Source organism: Dipodomys spectabilis, unplaced genomic scaffold (genome assembly GCF_019054845.1).
Source record: "Dipodomys spectabilis isolate Male_0828 unplaced genomic scaffold, ASM1905484v1 ptg000125l, whole genome shotgun sequence".
NCBI classification, from domain to species: Eukaryota; Metazoa; Chordata; class Mammalia; order Rodentia; family Heteromyidae; genus Dipodomys; species Dipodomys spectabilis.
The window spans coordinates 2,294,016-2,311,461 of NW_024870802.1; the positions used below are offsets into that span (position 1 = coordinate 2,294,016).

A 17,446-nucleotide genomic window follows, 5' to 3' on the forward strand; every position below is an offset into this window, starting at 1 on the left:
AGAATGCTTGGATGAGGGTAGTAACATTTGCTTGACAGAAAAATGGATGCAATGGATATAGACCTAAACTATTTGCTTGCTGGAGCTTGGGGGATGGGGGGAGGGGAATTATTAGAGCAAAAGTCACATGGGGCAAAGGGACCTGGTGAAGGTGATTGGGTTGCATGCCATCACCTGTGGGAATTAAGAGAGTCACTCTGTGAATTCTTGAGTCCTACCAGCCTGGCAGTAGGTCCCAGCTAACCCTGAAGCCTGTGCCTGCACAGAGCAGCCAGAAAGTCCTGGTGTCACTGTGTGGTCTCAAGCCCTGGCTGGAAAGCGTTCAAGAAGCTACCCAGAAACCTGAGCTGGAAGACACCCTTTGTTCTCTGGGCATCCATATGTACCTGGAGTAGCATCTGCAGCCTTGCCAAGTGGTGTAAAGAGGGGCTGGTGCTTTTGTGGTCCCACTCATTCCTTGACCACTAAAAGGAAAACAGAAGTTGGAGTGAACTTGGCTCTCCTTCCCATTGACAAGGAGAGTCCTCCCTGCAGACACAGCAATGGCGGGGATTACTGGCCAGGCTCCACCATCCCTGGTTCTTGCCTCAGGCTGCCCAGTGGCTGGGCTGTCAGCTGGTTTCCTGACCATTTGGAATAGGTGGTTCTTTAGAAGTTTGACTGAAACATTCAGAATGCTTCACGATTTACCAGCACTGGCTCAGAGACCATGCCTTGTCCCACCAACCCCTTACAGTCAGCAATGTTACTCCCATTTGACCCACAGGCACAGTGAGGCTCAGAAAGGCTCTGTCCATTCATCATGTAAGCTGTCCTGTGTTGTTAGAAGAGTCAGGTCTCAAAAGTCTTTCCCCTGGCCCCATGTGGACAGTGCCCATCTTGCCAGTCTCCAGTGGGGACACTGCTGCCCATCTGCCCTTCCCAATGGCCATCAAGCCACTGTCACGTATGGTTGAACAGCCATTTGTGGTACTTGTGAAGGATGGGGGGTGGACTGGACAAGGGAATTGCTCTTGGATGGAGTAGGGACCTCAGGCGAGATGGAGAAAGCAGGTGCTGCAGAGAGTCCCAGAGGGAATCTTGGCCACGGTGCCCACCATTGTCCTGGGTTCTTGCTAGTCAGGTTTGATTAGGTGACTCTGGCCTACACTCAAGAACGATCCCTTCAGTGAGAATGGGTGGTCATGATTGTTCCCAGACGATGACCCTACTTGTCTCTCTTTATCTGCAGCCAGATATAGCTGAGAAGTACTTGTCAGCTGCAGAGTATGGAACTGCTGTGGATGGGCACCCCGAGGTGCCAGAGACTAAAGATGGTAACAATGCCATGTCTCTTAGGGTTGGGAAAGTGACTGAATTCCAGGGTGTGAAACTTGGCTATCTGGTCCTGGAGCACTTGGTAGATGGTTCTAACATGTCCTCTAACTTATCTATTACCTGGACATATTATAGCTTATAGACCCTAGAAAACGGGCGAGAAGGCCAAATTGCATAATTTTATAAAACTTAATAAGCAGTTCTTATTTTCCAACCCTATTTCAAAATCCCTTGAAGCCAGTAGAGTCTGTAAAGATTCTCAAATGTTCACCTGTTCTATAAGACCACCTTGAAGGTGAGACTTAGGAGAAAGCTAACTCTGGCTTGGGAAGCAGAAGTGGTGTGTGTGTGTGTGTGTGTGTGTGTGTGTGTGTGTGTGTGTGTGTGTGTGTGTGTGTGTGTGTGTAGGTGAGGAGGGGTGGGTGCATGTATTGAGGATGAGTTTTCCTATGTGTGGGCTGTGTGCAAACCAGTTACTTTCTCTCTCATCATGACAGTCAAGAAGAAAAGTTCGTCTGGCCTTAAACTGAGCAACCTAATGAACCTGGGAAGGAAGAAATCCACCTCACTGGAACCCACAGAGAGATCCCTTGAGACATCAAGTAAGACTCATAACCAGGACCTCCAGGGACTCATTCACTGGGCTGGAGCCTTGTCTCTAGGAAGACAAAAGAAGAGGCTATCAGCTGGTTTTTAACATCTCTAGGGATGGAGAGTTCCCAAAGCTTGGGTTTGTTTTTGTCCTTACTGTAGGTCATTCTTGATGCTAAACCAAACTCTGTCTTGCTGCAATATTGGATCCTTTGTGGAAATGAGGAAAAACTGATCGATGTCTCCTCATTGAAGTGTATTTGTTTGTGTGTTTGAGTTTTGTTATTGTTGTGCCAGTACTTGGCCTTGAACTCAGAAGCTTATCTGTTTTTACTCTGTTCAAGGCTGGTGCTCTACCACTTGAGCCACACCTACACTTCCAATTTTCCGGTGGTTAATTGGAAACAAGAGTCTTGTGGACTTTCCTGCCTGGGCTGGCTTCAAACCACAATCCTTAGACCTCAGCCTCCTGAGTATCTAGGATTGTAGGTGTGAACCACCAGAGCCAGGCTTTAATCTGCTTCTGTGAGACGTGGCAGACATTGTACAGAGGTGAGGGCAGGGTGGGGTGAGGAGGGGTGGAAAGCAGGTGAAGGAACTGCACCCTGGGCCATCTTTATAACACTTCAGACCCAGAGATGTGAAGAGCTGCTCCTGCTTTTTAGTCAAAGGTGACCTAGTGGACCTGAGCCTGAAGGATGTGGGTAAGGCCTGAGCTTGAACAGTGCCTGTGGGTCAGCACAAAGACGCTGAGATGGGAGCAGGCACCGTGAGAAACCCACAAGACATGCGTAGTGCCGATAGATTGTCAGAGGTCATTTTTGCTGCCCTCAATCCTACTGGAGGAGATGTGTCAGGAGGGAAGAAAATACCCTGGTGTGATATCACGCTCCCCAGGCTGGTCACATAGTTGTAGCCCTCCCAGGGGCCAAGAGGCTATTTACTGTCCTTTCTTCTCCTTTCTTTGAGTTTTTACCTCTGTCTGAGCTCTGAGCTCTTTCCTGAGTCCCAGGTAAGTTCTCCTATTGACTACAGGTAGCAGAGTGACCATGTGGAATGGGAAGGGAATAGATAAGGTCTTCTTGCTTCTCTGGCCAGAGCTGAGGCATAGCTTGGTTCTCCCTGCCCTGCGGCCTAATAACACATGGCCTAGGAGCCTGGTCTCCATTGCTAGGGGCGTGGCCAGTGAGAGCACATTTCTCCCCTTCTCAGGATGTGGATGTGTAAGTGTTGAGCTCCCGTTTCTCTTGACTCAAAGTTCTATGTGGCCCAGAGGGTTGTGATGGGCTGGGGGGGCTGGGAGGGGGGTGGGGAGCCACAGTGCCAGGTCTGGTCCTTCATTCTCTTACTTTGCTACTGTGAGGTGCTAGTAATGTGATGTGGAGATATTCACAATCCCCATCGTGTGTCCAGCACTGGGCAGGATGCTAAGTACTTTTACCCTGCTGCCTTTGCCTGCTAAGGTTCAGAGCAGCTGCCAATCCCTTAGGGATTGGGAAGGGATCTGCTTTTATAAGCTGGAGCATCTGAGAAGATGAAGAGCAGAGAGATGGCAGCCCACCATCCATGGTGGGCTAGATTTTACTCACTTTTTGGTCACTCTGGGACAAGGCTGTCTTTGATGTGTTTTATCAGCTCAGAAAACGTCCAAAGGGAGAAATGGTTTATCCTGTCTTTGGGAAGCTCAATGCAGCACAGACAAACATTTGAGAACAAGGAAGATGTGACTGCGCATGCACAGTGGTGCTGGCAGCCTCTGTGTGCCTAGAGGAAGTGGGCTTCTGATGAAAAGGTCAAAGGACACAGACCATCAGCTTTGGAGACAATTTAGCATCAGTCTTGCCCTTGAGAAGTGCATATGTCCAATTGGAAGGCCCAACAGGGAGGCAGAGAGTTTTTCTCTACCAGGACTTGGATATTCTAACAGCAGACAGAGCAACGAGTTTGGAGCTTGAGGAGGGCTGGGGGCAGTTGCTCTGGGAGGCTGAGAAGGAAGTTGGTCCATGGAGACTGAGTCTAAAAGGCTGCAGAAAGATATTGGGATGCAGGAGAGCCTAGAAAGCTCTCCTGTCTGGGCCTTCTGAGAATCTCCTCTTATACCAGTTTGAGAACCCACTGTGCATTTCTTATCTCATCGAATCTGTGAATCCCACAGTATAATTTTTCCTTCTTTGGGCTATGAAGGTAGACTCTTTGAAGTTGGGCACAGGCATCCTTTTTAATTTTTGGTCCCTTCAACTCAGGGCCGAGGTACTGTCCTTTTTAGCTTTTTTTGCCCAAGGGCTGGAGCTCTCCATTTGAGCCACAGCTGTACTTTCGGCTCTTGATAGTTAATTGGAGATAAACGTTTCATGAACATTTCTGCCTGGGCTGGCTTTGAGCCTCCATCCTCAGATCTCAGCCTCCTGAGTGGGTAGGATGACAGCTGCGAGTCACTGACTGTCCTGCTTTTGAGCAAAGGGATCTCCAGAGAGAGGGGCGTTGTGAGTATGTGGCCCAGTGAGTATGTGCACAGGACAGAGGTAGTATGTTCATAGCTGTGCATGCTCTAACCTGCCGTGCGCTGCCTACCTCTTGTCACCCAGGCCCCTGTGGCAGGAAACTCACCCAACCTGAGCCTCTTGGTTGCAAGGTGAATCCTGTTGCTTCTGAAGCCTGTTTCCTCGGTTTCTCTGATAGCTTTCCCATCCCAGCCTCATCCCGTCCTGCAGGTGTCTATCTCCCTTACACAGAGATGAATCTCCTCTGGGTCTCTGGGTGCTACCCCTCCCTGCAGCCCTGTCTCCTTCCACGGGTCCACCTCTCCTGTCTCTGCACACTCTCCTGCAGGTTACCTGAATGTGTTGGTGAACAGCCAGTGGAAGTCCCGCTGGTGCTCTGTCAGGGACAATCACCTACACTTCTACCAGGACCGGAACCGGAGCAAGGTAGCTCAGCAGCCGCTCAGCCTGCTGGGCTGTGAAGTGGTCCCAGACCCAAACCCTGACCACCTCTACTCCTTCCGCATCCTCCACAATGGCGAGGAACTGGCCAAGCTGGAGGTAAGCTAGCCGGTGAGGGAGGAGGGAGGCGGGAGAGACAGCAAGGCGTAGAGGACATGACCCTCAGGTCCAAGTATTGAGAAAGGTTCTCCTGCCGAGAATCAATGTAGCCACCCATTAGTTTTACTTCCTTTGCCTGCAATTGTTTGCATTTTTTAAAATGTTCATTCCCCTTCTGACCTCAGGGTGGTTGTGTTATAGGAATGGGACAATGAGCTATTTCCTGCACTTAGGGCAGTTGAAAGTATTTATAACTCTGGGAGACGCCAGCGCGGCTTTGGGTTCTAATGGGTGCTATTTAGTTTGCTGACATCAGCCAGAAGAACCTCAAGGTCCCAGCATATAAAAATGGCTACTGTCAGAATTTAGACAGATGGTAGGATTCGCTCTGTGATATAATTACGTTTCTCCTACGCCCTACCCTTTGTTTGACATGCTGTTACATTTGCAAAAACAAGAGGTGACATAATTCCTTGTAATAAGCCCCATAGGTGGAGCCCAATTTCCTTGTATGTACTCACCCATTAATTCCTGTTCTCTCAGGCCTTCATCCTGGGGTCTTCTTCCAGATTTTGCTCCAATACTGCCCTCTGGTGGCTAGAGCATCCACATCATAGAGATGTGGACCAGCTTGTATTCTCCCATTCACTTGCCAAATGGCAAGCATCTATTCAATACCATAACAATATGGTAGAAAACAGTGATGCTTCCTGTCCTCATGACACCTACACTCTATGATATTCTTCTAATTACCCAGTCAGTTGCTTAGTTACAGTAACTGGAAGGAAGTTGGGAGGGAGCTGAGAATGTCTGCTGGGACAAGGCTGGGAAAATGGGACAGAATTGGGTTTAGGAGTAATTAAACCCCTTAAGAATTCCAAGAGAGGTGACGTGCTCAGATGTGGATTTTAAGACATCTCCTTCAGCTGCTGGGTGGCAGATGGATGGAAAGGGAAGAATAAGACCTGTGAGGAAGGCACAGGTGGTGAAAATACATGGAAAGAGAAGACCAACGGAATGTCAAATCCAGCTTCTCCGATTAAGAGGAAATAACCAAAAGTATGGTCGTTTTGCACGGCCCAATGCCGAAGGGTAGCTGGCTTTCCTCATGGAAACAGACCTGTGGCTTTTAGAGAATCCTGGTTGGGGCCTGGTTGGGGGAGGGGGGGGTTGTCATGAAGGCAAGAAACAATGTACTTGTTTTAGTAGAAATACCCATTTATTAGAATGTATTGTTGTCTAGAAAGAAACAAACACCCAATTCAGTTGGATATTATGTAAAAGAGAGATTTGACCTTCGTGAGGTCTTTAAGGCACCCCGACTTTCCTGACATCATTTTAAAACATGGATTTGGAGTTATTTCTTAGCAAAATACAAGCAGGTTTGTGGGCATGGATTAGGGTGATAAACAGAGGTATAGACCTACAGTGCATATGATTGCTTACTAGTTAGCCATTTTAATGATAATTACTGGCAGTTGATGACAATGTTCACAGTTATCAGCTCATGGTAACTAACAGCATTTATCATATAGACATACATTGTATACCCATCACATGTAATACTCCAGTGAATGTCCAGGCCATCACTGGGTAGCATCAAGAAGTCAGGAAAGGCTATTTAGGGTCCTGGGGGATGGGATATGTTATTAGCTATGCTGGAGGCGTGGCAATGGGGATCCAGATCTGGCAGTGGAGTGCTGGGCCTTCTGGAAGTCACGCTGTTGCTGTCTTGGGGACAATCACTTACACTGACTCTGGCCTGGCTCATGTCTCTCTTGGTCTCCTTCCAGGCCAAATCTTCCGAGGAGATGGGCCACTGGCTAGGCCTCTTGCTCTCTGAATCAGGCTCCAAGACAGACCCAGAAGAGTTCACCTACGACTATGTGGATGCTGAGAGGGTTTCGTGTATTGTGAGTGCTGCCAAAACCTCCCTCTTGTGAGTATGAAGGGGGGGGGGGTCCTCTATTATTCACTCTCCATTGTAGCCATGCTACTAGACTGTAGACCCAGACCAGCCTTTGAGAGGGAGATTGGCTTCTCATGAGAGAGAGCACAGGGCTTGGCCCGACTGTGTCCAGAAGCAAGAAGAGGCAAAGTCCAAGGCTAAGGAAACATCCCTCAGGAAAGCCCACAAAGAGCTAGGGGCTGAGCCGGGCCCCAGAGCTAGCTGCAGCTCTGGTTGGACACTCTCCAGTTCCCTAGGGCAGAGCAACCACCTTTCCTGGGCCTCACTGGGTCTCCAGCACAGCCAGGAGCACGCTGGAGCTTCGGGAGAAACTTCTTGGGATAAGGAATCAACACCCATGCTGGTGAATGCTGGCTGAGCCACTGTAACAGAACCCATATTCTTCTATACCAAACAGGGATGGTGTCTAGTCTGTTCTGCCCCCAGGTATATCGTGGGGATGAAAGGAGAATGGATCTTGTGGTTGCCACTTGGAGGAGATACTGAAAGGGAGTAATCTGGAGCAGACAGGCAGGAGATGCTAAGAGAGGAGGGGGTCCGGGAGTGCTGTGTTTCTGGGAGGAATCTAACCTGAATAGTTCTAGGAAGAAGGTTATGAGAAGAGGGAAGAGATTACCCTGAAGCCCGTTGAGGCAGATTTTCATCCCTAGATCTCTGCGCAGCCAAGGGCTTTCATTTGGGGTCCTGGGAGGCTGGCTGTCTTCCATCCTGTCCTTGGGGCTTCATGCTTGCTGTGTCCAACCCTACCTTCCAGACTGATGCAGAGGAAGTTCTCCGAGCCCAACACATACATCGATGGTCTACCCAGCCGGGACCTCCAGGAGGAGCTGTATGATGACGTAGAGATGTCGGAGCTGGCAGCTGGAGTAAGGACAGCACACAGTGGTCTGAGGCTGTCCACTAAACCTCCACACCAGAGATGGTCACATGCTCACCCCCGGGGCCACTGATACAGATGCCTAGGCACAGAAACCTCATCTTTTGTCTATGAGACTATACAGTTGACTTGGAGACTAGATGAAACCACTGATTGTCTGCTCTGGTTTAGTATAGAGCCTGAGAGTGGAGACCTCATTCGTTAGCTTTCAAGGTCTATACTGATGGTGGAGGCAGACTGTCTATTTAACAGAAGATCCTAGTCCAGCAATGCCTGTTGTATGAGGGCTTCGTGGCAGACCTCACCACTCTACACAAAGGCCCCACCCTCTTCCTCTTTACCGATGAGGAAACACGAGTCAGGGAAGCAATGACCATGTCCTGGTCTTCTGGAATAGCCTATCTAGGACTCAATGGCTGGGGGGAGGGGCTGTCCCAGAGGAAAGATGTCCCCAGGAACAACATCAAGGGCTGGTGCCTTGTCCACAGCTAAGAGACTGGAGGTCATCACAAATGCCACCTGACTCTTCTGTCATCTGCAGGTAGAACCTGCTGGGGAGACCGCCCCTGCCACAGATATCATGACTGAGAGTGAGCTTGACCGAGTCTACCTGGACCTCACGCCAGTCAAGTCCTTCCTATACAGCCCCAGCGGGGCCCAGGCCCGGGCCACCTCCCCTCCATCACTGTACCTGGATCATCTGGCTGATGGCCTCCCTGTAGACCCAAGTCCAGGCCCCACCCCCGATGAACTCTGCAGGAAGTCTCCAGAGGACTTGGCAGGCCAGGTACAGGCCATTGTCTCTGCTGATAAGCCCTGCGTCTTCCTATGCCTTCCAGCCAGCCCAGTCTCATGCTTTCTCCCTATGCAGAGGCAGCTGGAGAGCCAGGAGCCTGAGGAACTCACCCTGAAAACCCCCACGGTCAAGTTGCAGGCTGAGCAGCAGAGAATCTCTTTTCCAGCAAATTGTCCTGACACCATAGCTACTGCACCAGCCAGTGCCAGCCCACCCGTGAAGGACAGGCTGCGGGTGACCAGTGCAGGTGCCTATGCTAGATCAGAGCTTACCCTTTCAGACATGGCTTGGAGAAGTTAGCCCAATTCCTTCCATTTCAGATGATGAAATGGAGGTTCAGAGAGGTGAAGGGGTTTTGTCCTAGGTTGCTTAACAAAGACAGTGTGAAACTCTGTTTCCTTTCCCATCCCTCCTGGGCTGACCTGGTGGTCAGCTCTGCTCTTCTGTCCAAACTCTGGGCTTTGTCTGACCCTGGGATATGGGCTGGGGCTGCTTCTGATCCCCTGCCTCTGACACAGGGCTTCTCCACTCTGGGTCTGTAGAGATCAAACTTGGCAAGAATCGGACAGAGGCTGAAGTGAAGCGGTACACAGAAGAGAAAGAACGACTGGAAAAGAAGAAGGAAGAGATCCGGGGGCATCTGGCTCAGCTCCGGAAAGAGAAACGAGAGCTGAAAGAGACTTTGTTAAAATGCACAGGTAAGGGCCTCCACGTGGGGAGGAACAGAACAGGGTTCAGGGAGGCTTGGTGGAGGGATGATCTGCCTTCCAGACTGCTGGGCCCGAGCCCTTCACCCAACACAAGGCCCCTCTTCCCACTGTTCCATCTGAAAGTCTGCATCCTGTACACAGGGAACCTCTGACGGTTGGTACAGGACCAGCAGGTTGCTCGGCTGGTTTTCCATGTTGTGCCAAGGTCTTGTTTTGAGATCTGGGTCAGCTGACTGGTGTCCTTCATCATTCTTATGTTAGCCACACCTGCAGTGCCTGGTCCTTGATTTCCAGATTGTACTTCTTTAAATAAAATAATAAAACTTACAGTACTTGCAATACTTGCCTTCTAGATTTTCCAAATCACCCTATCATTGGAAGCCTGTTTCCTAGCCACTTAATTCTTGCAGGATCTTTCCATAGAACTCCAACTCATTTAATGTTTAAACTGTCGAGTTGCCCTACCAAGCACAACTGGCATAGCAGTTTTGGGGTCCAAGGCAGATGATTCCTAGGAAGTTTATGCTATTGTTGAAGAAAGGTCTTGAGGATGCAGAATCACTGTGTTTTTAGACAGCTACTTTATTTGGTAATTCATATGTCATCCCGTTGACCCATTCAAATATATGCCAATGGTTTTTCAACTAGTCAAAATTATGCAGCCACCTCCGCAATCCACATTTGAACCCCAAAGAAAGTCTGTACCTGTTAGCAGTCACCCTTCACTCACTCACTAGAGAGGGTACTCGGTTTTGAGAGTTCAGCATTCTTCAATATTGTGTTCATCGTTCATTGTGGTGACAAAATGCCCAAGGCAAAAACAAGTTAAAGAAGGGAAGATTTATCTTAGCTCATGGTTTCAGAGGTTTCCGTCCAGGGCGGGCTGGGTCTGTGTTTCTGGAGCTGTGGTGATGCAGAACATCGTGGTGGAGAGGTTGTGGGGAGACAGGGCAACCTGGTGGGAAGGGCAGGGTGAGGCAGAGTTGTCCTACAAGAATTAAGTAGCTAGGAAAGAGGTTGCCAATGATAGGGTGATTTGGAAAACCTAAAGGACAAGTATTGCAAGTACTCAGGAAGATAGTCCAGAAAAGGGAGACTATTCCCTGTGGTTTATTCTCCTGCTTAATAAGCCCTATACAACCTGGGTTAATAAATCACAGATGATCAGTTGAGTTCCAAAGTATTGATATCACCACTAACTATAAACTTTGTTATAGACATTTTTTTCCCAGTCCTCAAAACATTGCTAATACATGTGCTCATTTTTTTTCTCTGTGAATTTTTTGCAGTTGTTGTTTGCTTGTGGGGTTGGGTCTGATTGAACCCAGAGCCTTGCACATGCTAAGCTATGTTCTGACAGATGGTTATTCACCATCAAGCTTGGAATGAGCACATGTTTTACATGGCTTCTGACCACATGTTTTACATGGCTTCTGACTCGTGCCAGTCACTTAGTAACTGAACACCTGTGCCATCGTTTCCTCCAGCATTAGACTTCTAGGATGGCCTCTTGAAGGTCATCCTTTCTTAACCCCTGAGGTGGGATAATTGGGGACACATCAGAAAGAGCTAAGAAGGTCCCAGGACAGAGGAACTCTGCTTGGTCAAGCCTTGGGAAGCACCAAGTTCCAGGTCATGGAGGGACCCAGTCAGAACAGCACAGTGCATTCATCACGGGCCACTGAAAGAGCTGCACTTAGGCTCTTGGGTCACTGTTCACACTAGCAGGTATCAGAATTGAAAGCCTCAGAATCTACCAGAAGTGACTTACACCTAAGACACATGCCTAAGGGAAGATACCTCTTCCTCCAGAGTTTGCCTAGCTTGGGAGAATGCTAAGCATACACTTGGACTTCAAGTCTGCCCACTGCATACAAAATGGCCAATCCTGGTTCTCAAGAGTTATAACCAGAGCAGTGGCCCACCTTGAGCCGAGGCCTGGCTCTAGAAGTGGTATTGGTAGACCCTGCCTCTACCCAGCGTCGATTACTGTCCTTGGTTGAAATGTTGCCCTTATAGCTGGCTTAATTTTCTCTCCAGACAAGGGAGTCCTGGCCAACCTGGAGCAGAAGCTGAAGGAAATTGATGAGGAGTGCCGCATCGAGGAGAGCAGGCGTGTGGACCTTGAGCTCAACATCATGGAGGTGAAGGAAAACCTGAAGAAGGCTGAAGCTGGGCCTGTGACACTGGGCACCACTGTGGACACCACCCACTTGGATAACATAAGCCCCCGTGTGAGTGCCACATGCTACAGCTCCTCTGAGCTGCCTACAGGGCCACTTGGACATGGATTGGGGGAGGTGGGTTATGTCTCCTTTCCCTTGACCTAATTCTTCTCCTTTACCATAGCCCAAAGCTGCCTCTCCTATCCCTGTCTCAGACTGCACCCCTGTCAACTCTGCTTCCGTGCTTAAGAACAGGCCTCTTTCGGTCATGGTCACAGGCAAAGGCACCGTGCTACAGAAAGCTAAGGTAAGTGGTTGTTCCTTCAGAACAGCCAGCAGAATAGGTGCTAAAGTGGGACCTGTCTTCTGATGCAGGGGGCACTTTGTGGGTTTGGGCACTTGCACTGAGCAAGAGCTTTGCTTTCAACATAAAGAAGTCTGACTTTGCTGTGCCTTAGGCTTAGTTGTTGGCACTGGTTAATTAGAAAGATGCTTGCACTTGACTCAAGTGTTCTCCCAAATAAGGCCAAGGTTGCTCTGTTCCCCACCACCACCACTTGGCAATAGATTCAAAAGGACAACTTATTCTCACAGAGTATAACCAAAGTATTTTCAAACCAGAAAATAAATTATCTCAAAGGATCATACTATTAAAACCAAAATAGACTTAGGTGATATGGATTGTCCCAACTGACTTGTTGGCTAAAGGGTCAGCAAGGCATAAGTAAGGAATGGATCCTGGGACTGGGTTTCTGCCTGAGCTACACAAGAAGTGTTATTAGTCCTTAATTAATTTGCATAATAAGGAACATGTCTAGAGCTGCCTTTGTTTTTGGAAATGTTGTTCTTGGTTGTCTGCTTGCTTGGAGATCCTTGGAGGCACTCAGATCAATGGCCAATAACTGAATCCATTAGACCCTCTACTCCCTCACTGCTGTACCAGACATCACTAGTTGCTCACAGTACTTTCCCATGTCACAGCCTCCAAAACCTCTTTAGAGGTATTCTATGTGGAGCTAAACACACAAGGTTTGAAACATCATTGCCATATCTATTTTAACTACATTGAACTGTTTTTCTTATTTTTTCTATATAAATAAAGTTTGCTACAAAGAATAACTTTCTTTTGGGGGGTGTTGGTATTTGAATGTCACTCTAGGAATGGGAGAAGAAAGGAGCAAGTTAGAAATTCAACACCATCTAAAGACTCTTGTCAGTATGGACCTTCTTGACAATCCTGCTTCAGTAAAGTCTTCATTAAAACAGAAACTCTGAGCAAGGGTGAACCTGTTTGGAAGAAAAAGCCAGGACTGGAATACAACAAATAAAGAGCTTTGGCTGAAAAAAGGGAAGCTCTGTCCCTTTGCTAAGTCAAAGGGAATGTAACAGCAACAAAGGCTTCTTTGTAAACCTAAGTCTTTTAGCTGCAAGTCATTGTTGTATTTAGGATGTTCTGTGTTTCACTTTTGAAGTTTTATCCATTGCTTTATCAAGATTTTTAAGTAGCAAAAAGCTTCTGATGATTAGACTTTGATGGAAGAAAAGTTTAGGTTTCAGGGTCAGGTGGCTTTGTTAACTGAGAAGATCTAAACACTTGACTGTCGTCACTTATCTGATACCTGTCAGTACTGGGGGTTAAACCATCCTTGCCTCCAGTATTAGTTGGTCCATCTCTTCAGTGATTTTAAACAGCATTGATAGCATTGGTGTAAAACCACTTAAATTATGGACTTTGAAATTCAAACAAAGGAACTGTTTGGGATGAAGCTAAGACAATGACCCTACTAAAGTAAGGACTTTTTTTTCCAGTGCAAGGCAGGCCTTAATCAACTACTTTTAAATAAAGTTGTAAGTGATGCCATAACATATAGAAAAATATGTTTTAAACTCCATCATTTAGAGCAATGAAATTTGAATTTAACTTTACATCACTATAGAAAAGCAATTATTGTGTTTACAGATTCAGTCCTGTGATCAAGTTACTTTTAGGAAAGAATTATTTAATATAATATTCTTTTAGTCTCATTTTGAAGATATTTTAATTTCCAGTCCCCTTTCAAGAGAAAAATATGGTGAATTGGTTAGGGTAGCCTGCTTCTTCTCTTAAAATTGGCAGTACTATTCTCTGTGCTGCTCCATTTCCTCCTGTGACAGTGTTGTTGGCTAGCAGAGGTTGAAACATTTCATATGTTATCCCTGCCTTGTTTCTTGGAATCTGAATCAGAGTTCTCTAACACTGATTCCTTAAAGTCTTTTTAGATTTTTTTTAATTGTATTTCTAATCCCAGGGCATTTATTTCCTGTGTCATAAACACTTGGTAACCTTTACCAAGTGGTGAGTTCAATTTTTTTAAATAAAATGGTCATTGTATTTTGTGTTTTCCTTGCATTTGATAAAATGTCACGGTTATTTAACTGTACAGTTAAAATTGATAGAACCACAAGGTAGGATCCTAGCAAGAGATTTTAATCCTCCTTAAAGCAAATGACCAAAGTAAGCCTGAACAAAGATTTAAATACAATAGACTTAACACACATAAAAAAAGCTGAAGAAAATATTTATACATAGGAAATTGGGGAGGGAGGATTCATGTTTCTGGAAGTTAAACAGACTTCTAAATAATTCTTGGTGAAAGGAAACATACCAATACTTGGAAGATTGTCTAGGTAGTAACTAAGGAACTTGGTCACAAAAATTTGCTTACTTAAGAAACGACAGAACAATACCTTGATCCTTTAAAAAGCTAAAAAGACAATGTAAGGCCATAAAAAGAGGCTTTAAAATATTGTCAAAATTGTTTAGCTACAAGATAATATTGACGATAGCAGTGTGAACTTTGAGAAATAGGAATTTTCCATGATATACTTAGTATTGGTCTGATAGCAAAATTTCTATACCTAGTATAAACAAAGTTAAACCTCACTTTCAAATTTGGTGAAAAAAACAAAATAAAAATATTAGTCTACAAAATTCAGCAGTGTATATAGAATGAAGTATCATAAATAGAGTTTATCCAAAGAATCAAAAGAGTGGTTCAATGATTGAAAATATACCAGTATGCAACTGACCACATTAACTGATTAAATGAGAAAAACTATCTGTGAGGAAGTGGAAAGACAATACCATATATCTCCTTGCTCTTAACACCCTAGTCATCCAGAGATAGGCATAAAAACTTCTTAACCTGGGGCTGGAAAGGTGGCTCAGTGGTAGAGCACTTGCTTCGCATACCTGAGGCCCTGGGTTCGATTCCTCAGCACCACATAAGCAAAAAGATAAAAGCTGGAAGTGGCGCTGTGGCTCAAGTGGTAGAGTGCTAGCCTTGAGCTGAAGAGCTGAGGGACAGTGCCCAGACCCAGAGTTCAGGCCCCACGACCAGAACCCCCCCCCCAAAAAAAACTTCTTAACCTGATAAAATGACTCCCAGAAATTTTAACAACTCTAATGATGAAACCATACTGGTAGTCCAGAATCAGGTATGGATAAAAGGCATTATCACTACTTAAAAAAACAAAAGAAAAACAGTATTCAGAAGAGCCTACATGATACAAAATGACATGAAGAATGATATTCAGCTTCAGAAGAAACAAAGCCTTCACCATTGGTAAATGACATTTTCCTACAAATATAACAGGCTCAACTGTTAGAACTTGAATTGGAGGCCTCAGCAATGTGGCAGGATTCAGATCTTTACTAATAAAGATTTAAGGTAGATCCTACAGTGTTTTATGTTTTGTAAGGAAATATATAATTAATTATAAAATTATAAAAACATAATTAAAGGCAAAAGCAAGAAATTAAAGCTAGAGGTTTGTTTAAAATGAAAGAAAGGTGCTGGGTGGGTTAGGCAATAAGACAGAGATTCTCTGCTGTTTTTCAAGGGCTGGGCACCACCTCCCAGAAAGAAAGAGGGTAAGTTCTTAATATGTCAACGCTGTCTGTTGCTGGAGTCTAAGTAATTCAAATGAGACATGCATATACCCCTAAAGATAATGACCCCAATGATAAAAATGGTCTGTTACAAATCTTAATGAATTCACAGCTTCTACACTAGCACTGCTCAGAATCTCTGAATGGGCAGGTGTTTCTGCCCTGATGCTGTTGTATATGAAGGATATTGTGATAGTAAGAGATGAATTATTAATGAAAACATCCCTCAAACACAAATTATTGTCACAACTCAATGCTTGGAAGAACAGATCACCCATTCAACATATAATCATACCATAGTGATACCTCTCCAGAAAACCTGAATTTCTTTAAGAGGTGTTGAAATTAGAGTAGCCTTGCCTTGAATTTTTGTACATAAAGCAACACATTAAAAATTACGCTAAAAAAGAAGAAAAACTATGTCTCGGGATTTCTGTCAGAGCTCAATAAAGACTTCTACTGTAAATCCAACAACATGACCAAGGGGAAGAATTCATTCCTAACTACCTATTCCTAAGTACCTAGTTTGCCAGAAGATAATCCAAATAATTCTTGCCACATAGCTACAAAATACTTCTGGTAAATAAATAACCAACAACATCTGTTTGTACGATTCCTTTAAACACTGGGCATGAAAAGCAAATCAAAACAAAAATTTAGCATAATACCTACATTTTAAACAGCAAAACTGTTTATGAGTTTCTTTATTGTTCACTTGTTGAGGTCAAGAATTCTACTCTTTGTCCCACTGAAGTAGGATAAATGGAGGTTTTAATATGCCCATCACACTAACCCCTCCTAAATACACTTTAAAAAGGAAGCTCTGGACACTCAGCCCCTCTCTCATAGATAAAACCTGCACATTTCAGTCTAAGACCTTTTCAGTATTCTCCCTCATACAGATAGATCCAGTCCCCAAAAGAATTCACAAATGCCAGCCAGCTAAGTTTCTCTTTACACTAAAAGTAAATGCACACAAGAGATCTTTCAGGAAAGAAAGAGGTCTATACATTTTCCATCTGGTCCTCCCCACACTTCAGTGAATGCCTTCTGTTAGGTATTATTGTCGCAACATTTTGTCTTTCATTTGTGGTGGGCAAAGGGATAAATAACTAGGCCACCAAATGTCCCATTCTCCTCAGAGGAAAAGTGGCGGATGACTTCCTCTACAAGGTACAGCCAGACACAGACAGCATGGCCACATTACTTTTTCAACATCACTGTCAGTGAGTGACATCAGCTGCTACTGCTGTCTCCAAGCAGCTGCATCTGCAGTTGGAATGTCCTTCTCCTTGATGAAGGCTTGCAAGCAGGAGCAAGAAATAGACATGCAAAGGCCCCCAAGAGACCCACTTTGCTGAGGGCAGCATTCAGCTTCTGAGATGTCCAGGAAGTTGTTAGAAGGAGGCTGGTTGCTGTCCTGCAGGATCATGGCGGGAGCCATGTGTGTGTGGGGCATCTCCTCTCAGCACCCCTGAAGAAGAAAGAAAACTCTGAAGACATCAAGGTCTAGTAGTCTTTGCAAGCCCTTCCTGTCCCTCTTCCTCTACAACTCAACATCCGTCAAGCAGAAGAGGCCATCACAACTCCATCTGACTGCCCTTCACCCACTCCTTGGCTGTCAGAAGCTCATCTGTGCCAAGAAGACACCAGTGTCTTCTGATTCCTGTTAATGTAACTCTTCCAACAGCGACTTCCTTCTTCTCCAGACCTCAGCCCCTCTTCCATGGCCATATTCTCAGCCAATGGCTGCTCTTCCTATATCACTGAGCAAATAGAAACACTCAAAGAGGATGCCCACCAGCTTCTACCTGTCAGAGACTTTCATCCTCATTACCCTGGATCTCCTGTTCTCCCAAGGCTCCTTGCTAGCGGCCATGCTTTTCCTCCAGTGTACTTAGCACCATTTAACTGTAGGCTGTACTACGCGCTTTATTGTCTTTCACCACTACAATGGCAGCTTCTTCATTTTCTTCATTGCATTAGTCCCTGCACTAAACCAATGCCGGGGATATATGACATGCTTCCTGGGTGAATGAATAAGTGGTT

General features: G+C 45.8%; 2 protein-coding genes across 4 annotated transcripts in view; one reads left to right on the plus strand and one right to left on the minus strand.

Annotated features, from left to right (window-relative positions):
* Nucleotides 1-13,837, plus strand: part of Afap1l2 (actin filament associated protein 1 like 2) — a 97,041-nt gene extending 83,204 nt beyond the window's left edge. For 2 of the 3 annotated variants that reach the window (XM_042689470.1, XM_042689468.1), the window contains 11 exons: nt 1,232-1,316; nt 1,815-1,919; nt 4,738-4,949; nt 6,743-6,888; nt 7,673-7,784; nt 8,337-8,582; nt 8,667-8,838; nt 9,110-9,289; nt 11,342-11,535; nt 11,651-11,773; nt 12,626-13,837. In XM_042689470.1, coding sequence (XP_042545404.1) covers nt 1,232-1,316; nt 1,815-1,919; nt 4,738-4,949; nt 6,743-6,888; nt 7,673-7,784; nt 8,337-8,582; nt 8,667-8,838; nt 9,110-9,289; nt 11,342-11,535; nt 11,651-11,773; nt 12,626-12,652 — 1,602 coding nt within the window. In that variant the 3' untranslated portion in view covers nt 12,653-13,837. The remainder of the gene's footprint in view (nt 1-1,231; nt 1,317-1,814; nt 1,920-4,737; nt 4,950-6,742; nt 6,889-7,672; nt 7,785-8,336; nt 8,583-8,666; nt 8,839-9,109; nt 9,290-11,341; nt 11,536-11,650; nt 11,774-12,625) is intronic. The other variant, XM_042689469.1, reaches the window with a different exon arrangement.
* Nucleotides 13,838-14,854: 1,017 nt separating this feature from the next.
* Nucleotides 14,855-17,446, minus strand: part of Vwa2 (von Willebrand factor A domain containing 2) — a 36,034-nt gene continuing 33,442 nt past the window's right edge. Inside the window, exon 14 of the mRNA XM_042689411.1 lies at nt 14,855-16,871. Coding sequence (XP_042545345.1) covers nt 16,795-16,871 — 77 coding nt within the window. The 3' untranslated portion in view covers nt 14,855-16,794. The remainder of the gene's footprint in view (nt 16,872-17,446) is intronic.